At 40.0% G+C, this 6684-nt stretch overlaps 1 protein-coding gene across 1 annotated transcript in view; it reads right to left on the reverse strand.

The window, feature by feature from the left end:
- Window positions 1-6684, reverse strand: part of MYO5A (myosin VA) — a 228597-nt gene that overhangs the window by 68629 nt on the left and 153284 nt on the right. Inside the window, 2 exon segments of the mRNA XM_017885963.1 lie at window positions 3462-3618; window positions 4503-4714. Coding sequence (XP_017741452.1) covers window positions 3462-3618; window positions 4503-4714 — 369 coding nt within the window.

Below are 6684 nucleotides of genomic sequence, written 5' to 3' on the forward strand. Positions count from 1 at the left end.
TTTTTTTTTTTTTTTTTTTTTTTTGAAAACTAAAAGATGACACTGTTGTTTACCACATTTGAGGAATACCATTCTAGTGAGAATTTTCCATTGCTATTTCAAATGTAGTAAGGATCCACTTTTGGGATTCAAAGGCAGGAGGGATGGGGCTTTAAAATGAAAGGTAAAAGTAACAAGATGTGAAACAAACTAATCTTACTTTTGATTTCAGGTTACATTTCCTAAAAACAATCATGATATTTCCCTAAACTTACAAACAACTTACAACAAAAGTTTGCCTTATGACATGAATTTGTTGTCACTAAAGAGCACCAAACAGAGACCGTGTAAACATTTTCTAGGAAAGATGGAGAAGAAATTCTTGAATTTTAAGAAGAGGTAGCCAGGTGCAGTGACTCACACCTGTAATCCCAGCACTTTGGGAGGCCAAGGTGGGTGGTTCACATGAGTCAGGAGTTTGAGACCAGCCTGGCCAACATGGTGAAACCCCATTTCTAATAAAATACAAAAATTAGCTGGGCGTATTGGCGGGTGCCTGTAATCCCAGCTACTCAGGAGGCTGAGGCAGGAGAATAGCTTGAACCCAGGAGGGAGAGATTGCAGTGAGCCGAGATCGTGCCATTGCACTCCAGCTTAGGCAACAAGAGTGAAAAGCTCCATTTCAAAAAAAAGACAAGAGAGAAAATAAAAGAAAAGTAAACTAGAAAATCTGGCACCTGTAGATTTTATGTTTATAATTTTATGAAGTAACTCTTGTATGATATAAATGATATTTAAATATTATATACTTAAATACTTGTTGGTGATTATTACAAATGGACACATTATACCTCCTATCAAATTCTTTTTTTTTGCTTTCTTGAGACTAAGTTTCATTCTTGTTGCCCAGGCTGGAATGCAATGGCACGATCTCGGCTCACTGCAACCTCCACCTCCCAGGTTCAAGAGATTCTCCTGCCCCAGCCTCCTGAGTAACTGGGATTATAGGCATGTACCACCATGACCTGCTAATTTTGTATTTTTAGTAGAGACAAGGTTTCATCATGTTGGTCAGGCTGGTCTCAAACTCCTGACCTCAGATGATCCACCTGCCTCGGCCTCCCAAAGTGCTGGGATTATTGGCGTGAGCCACCGTGCCCGGCCCTATCAAACTCTTACAATGTAAAATCTCTGAAAGCATCTATCCATATATATAGCAGTTTAATAAGATCATTAAAAGAATAGTTTCTATTTTAGGTTATTGCACTTGATAAAAATAATGACTAAAATGTGTCATCCTAGAAGATACATTTAATAAATAAGTGGTTAACTTTTAAACCATCAAATACAAAGTGAACACAGTTGTTCAGGAGATCTGAATAGTGTCTTTGGCCCTCTCAAGCCTGCCTTCTGTGGCTGTTTTCCTAATGCGAAGGTAGCCTTCAGTTTTCCTTCAGTGTAGCCACTGCATCGTGCTGCACTGAGGTTGGGAGTTCTGAACATTCACTGAACACCACAGTCTGGAGGGAGGCATCTGTCTTATCCGGATGAGTAAGGAGCAACTGGATAAGTCTCAGTGATGGCAAATTAAAGACTTTTAAACTCAAGCAACACACAGTAGCAAAGCTATTAATGCCAATTTTCCTGTTCCATTTGCTTCTCCCATGTAACTTTGGACATTGGTCCATTTTTGTAATTTTAGTCAAATGGAAACATTATCTAATCAGAGCTTCCATTTTCAATCTCACTTTCATCATGAGTGAGAGAAATTAATCAACACCTGTACTCTCTTTAAGAAACCCCCAAATCTCATGAAGGGGAACCTTGGACCTGAAATACAGCTAGAAGGAGCACTAATGTGATCGCTGTTGGCTTACATGTGAGCAAGCCTCTACGTTGCTACCTTCCACCCTGTCCAGTCATAGTGGGAGCCTGAGCTGGCCAGAGGCTGCTACTGCTAAACCAGTAGCCTCAAAACCCAGTTCAGATATCTGAAAGGCCAACTTCAAACCTCTTCCCTCCCTAAAATCTCATGCCTATACAGAAAGAGCATGAGATTACATAAAGGAGGGGCAAGCAGAAAGATCTGGAGTAGCTATCTTCAAAACACAGCTATTAAATACACTCATTCAAGCCTCATCAGTTTCGAATTTTTTGTTATCTAAAATCACTTCAAATAAAAAAGTAAAATAAATAAATATATAAATAGGGCCTAGGTCACACCCATATACTGCCTGTGCTTAGAGACCCAAATCACCCCATTAATGCTCCTTCTAATGGTAATGTCCATAGAGCTCTAATATCCAGGCTTATATTTCTTGCTTATTTGAAATATATTCTATAGGATAGATTCCCAAACCTTGCCAAAATGAAAGAGATAAAAATCGTTCATCAATGGTCACAGGTGATAATTAAGACTACTCTGGTGACCCCTTTAATTATCGCTAGATATAAGATTATTTGTCAAAAACTTTTGGAGCATCATACCTGTCAATACAATTTTAACCACATTAATGTTGTAATTTGCCTCCTCTTCACCATGGTAAATTCTTCCAGGGTTGTCTCATTCTTGGAATAACCTTCAACCTGTTTGTCATATATTCTATCTATTCAAAGTTCTCTGTAGTCATCTGAATAGTGGGCCCCAAAGAAATTAGGTGCTAATCCCTGGAACCTGCAAATGTTAACTTATTCAGAAAAAGGGCCTTTGCAGATGTGATTAGGTTAAGGGTCTTCAGATGGGAGGATTATCCTGGATCACATGGGTGGAACCTAAATGCTATCATAATTATTCTTATAAGAGGCAGATAGAAGAATCAGACACATAGAGGAGAAAAGGCTGTGAAAACAGAGGCTGAGACCGGACTGATGTGGCTATAAGCACAGGAATGCTGGTAGCCACCAGAAGCTGCAAGAGGCCAGGATTCTCCCCTGGAGCTTCTAGAGGGAGAGCAGCCTTCTGACAACTTGATTTTGTCCCAGTGATAATGATTTTGGACTTCTGGTCTCCAGAACTCTGAGAGAATTAATTTCGGTTGTTTTAAGGTAACAAGTTTGTGATAATTTATTATAGCAACCACAGTAAACTAGTATTTTTTTTTTCAAATTATATAAACAAAGAAAAAATGAGGTAAAAGCTTTTTTCCCCTTTTTTTTGTAATAACTATATGTGATTATTTAGTATTTTAAAATGCATTTCAGGCTGGGCATACGCACAGTGGCTCACACTTGTAATCTCAGCACTTTAGAAGGCCACAGTGGGAGGACTGCTTGAGACCAGGAGTCTGAGGCTGCAGTGTACTATGACTGCACCACTGCACCCCAGCCAGGCTGACAGAGTGAGATCGTATTTCTAAAAAAGAATTTTTTAAAATAAACAAATAGCATTTTAATAGCTGGTTGTCCCCATACAGTTCCTACATTCATCGTAGCCCCTGTAATGCTAATAGAATGCATAAACAAAGTTGAAAATAATGCCTCACCTTGCGATACCTATTTCTGGCCAAGAAGCCTCGCAAGTAAGACTGAAGAACGATAGTGGCAGCTCGTCTAATCTTGTACCTCCTGCAGACCACAAACATGCGCCAGTACTTTTGAACGATGGTTGCTGCCTTGGTTCTGCGCAGAAACTTAGCATAGCTGGCCAAAGAAAATAATATTACGTTGTCAGTAATCAGAAAAAAATGCAGGAATACATGCTAGAGAAACTTAAACAGTGTCACTGTTTTAGGCATAAAGAGTAGTACCTCCACTGTATTATTCTAATAATGTGCATGGTAAGTCAACATTTATATTTACTTACATTTGTATAGCAATTTACAGTTTCCCAAAGTATTTTTCCATTTATTATCTCATCTGAGCCCTCCCTAACTCTGAAAAGTAGGATGGCCCACATTGCCAGATTTTACAAGAAAGCAAAATTCACAAAAGTTCATACTTTCTACAACAGGATCCATTTACCCTGGGCCATGCCCTCTTTATAGAGCAGACAGACACACACAGTAATCTCATACTTAGTTATCAGCATCTTTCTTGGATCTAGCCATTATTAATCTACCATATTTTTCCTGAATTTGTGAGGGTATAAGTTCATGATTAATTCATTTCTACTTATACTTCTCAATTAAAATTAACCTAACATGTAATCACACTAAAGTGTAATTCTCTTCCAGACCCTCTCAGTTAACTGCTCCTGAAAATTATTCAATGAAGTCATTATTAACTAGCTCATATTCATGACTGTTTTAATTTATACACAATTTCCTCAAGCCCAATATAAAAGTATCAAAAATAAAAATTTTGAGGACATAAGCAAGCAGCAGTTTGTAATGTTTTGAAGATAAATCTGAATCATTCATACGGCTGAGTGAAATTTTATTCTATTTAGCTGTCCTATGAGTTAATTTGTTGTCCCTCGGAACTAAGAAAAGGTGAGGTGCTATCTTTTCAGGTATGGTGACCACTCAAAACTGTCCTTGGACAGTAATTAGATGGGCACTCCAATCTGTCCCCAGGAGACCTACCATCGGGCCTGGTAGCCCCGCACGTATCTCTGCACGGTGATGGCCGCCTTCCGCATGCGTAGGTACTTCTTCCTCAGCAGCCACCCTCGGATGATCTTCTGGATCCGGATGCAGGCAGCCCTCAGTTTGTCCGCTCTCAGTTTTTCTAGATAGGCCACTTGACCGGCACGGAAAAAGATCTTTGTCTTACCAAACTGGTATTTGTCCTTGTCCTATTTTTGGAATAAATTGTATATTCAGAAATAGTAATCATATAAATGAAATTTAAAAGAAAAAATGTCTAAAAGCAGAATCAGTAAAGGAATGAATCTATTAGCTAAAACTTGGGCTACATCACAATTAACTAATGGAGCCAGATTTTTAATCCTATGCAAGTTGAACAAATAGAAGGGATTTTAAGAAAAACTGCAGTTTAAGAGTTATTTTCCAGAATTATTCTACCTGGAATTATTATCTGAGGCCCAAAACTTGGTTGTGGGTTATAGGCAGTTATTATTTGCTTGTTTGTGTTTTAAACATCTCAAGGAAATGGAGATGTTGACTCTCTCTGACTGACCCAGGTTGTAAGGATTACATCGGGCTGTATATTCCATGAGAAGCTGAAGGGACAAAAACACCAGTGTGATGAATAAGGCAGGAAGAAACGCATATGAAACCAAATTCAAACACCAAAAACCAAAATTCTTGGGTATTCATATTGAGTTACATTTCTAAACAGTTATCTCTTGGCTTTATCAATAATATCTGAAAACAAACTAATAAAACCCCATTAATATGTTTAAAATCCTACAAATTGGCCAGGCGTAGTGGCTCACGCGTGTAATCCTAGCACTTTGGGAGGTCAAGGTGGGTAAATCATGAGGTCAGGAGATCGAGAACATCCTGGCCAACATGGTGAAATCCTGTCTACTAAAATACAAAAAATTAGCTGGGCATGGTGGTGTGCACCTGTATTCCCAGCTACTTGGGAGGCTGAGGCAGGGGAATCGCTTGAACCCAGGAGGTGGAGGTTGCAGTGAGCCAAGATCGCGTCACTGCACTCCAGCCTGGCAACAAAGCAAGAATCCGTCTCAAAAAAAAAAAAAAAAAAAAAATCATTTTAAACTCCTTTTACAAAAATATAATCATTTATATTACATTGTGATTCACCTTATCTAGAAGTATACAAATCAGTAACCATTCTTGCATCAAAGAATGGAATTTATGTATAAGAATCATTACTGTAATCTGAAATTCTTTTTTTTTTTTTTGAGACGAGTCTTGCTCTGTCTCCCAAGCTGGACTACAGTGCTGTGATCTCGGCTTACTGCAGCCTCTGCCTTCTGGGTTCAAGTGATACTCCTGCCTCAGCCTCCCAAGTAGCTGGGATTACAGGTGAGCACCACCACGTCCAGCTAATTCTTACATTTTTAGTGGAGACAGGGTTTCACCATGTTGGCCAGGATGGCCACGAACTCTGGGCCTCAAGCAGTCCACCCGCCTCGGCCTCCCAAAGTGCTGGGATTAAGGGCATGAGCCACCATGCTCGGCCATGTGATCTGAAATTCTAAGGGAAAATAAAGAAAACCATTTTTCCCTATAAGTAGATATCTTGTCATGTCTCATACATGAAACCAAAAAATAAGAAACATCCACATATATCTAAAAAATCTAAAATTATTTCAATTTAAATCAATAAAGTTTAAATAGGAACCCTAGCTAGAAAAGCGGTCCTTACCCCCGACCCGCTTCACACCTCACACCAATCCTGCCTCCATCTTTCAGCCTCCTCTGCCTAAATTCCCGCAAAGACCTGATCAGGCCTGAAGTGGCCTGGGTGAGGGGACCAGGCATAGGCCTGTTCCTACTTTCTGCTCTACATTCCCATCTGAACACAGGTTAGAAGGGGATTGGGCAGGCCGTGCACAGTGGCTCACACCTGTAATCCCAGCACTTTGGGAGACCGAGGCAGGCGGATCATGAGGTCAGGAGTTTGAGACCAGGCTGGCCAACATGGTAAAATCCTGCTTCTACTAAAAATATAAAAATTAGCTAGGTATGGTGGTGCACACCTATAATCCCAGCTACTGGGGAGGCTGAGGCAGGAGAATGGCTTGAACCCAGGAGGTGGAGGTTGCGGTGAGCCGAGATCATGCCACCGCACTCCAGCCTGGGTGAAAGAGCAAGACTCTGTCTCGAAAAA

This window comes from Rhinopithecus bieti, unplaced genomic scaffold (genome assembly GCF_001698545.2).
Source record: "Rhinopithecus bieti isolate Rb0 unplaced genomic scaffold, ASM169854v2 scaffold_14454, whole genome shotgun sequence".
Lineage (NCBI taxonomy): Eukaryota > Metazoa > Chordata > Mammalia > Primates > Cercopithecidae > Rhinopithecus > Rhinopithecus bieti.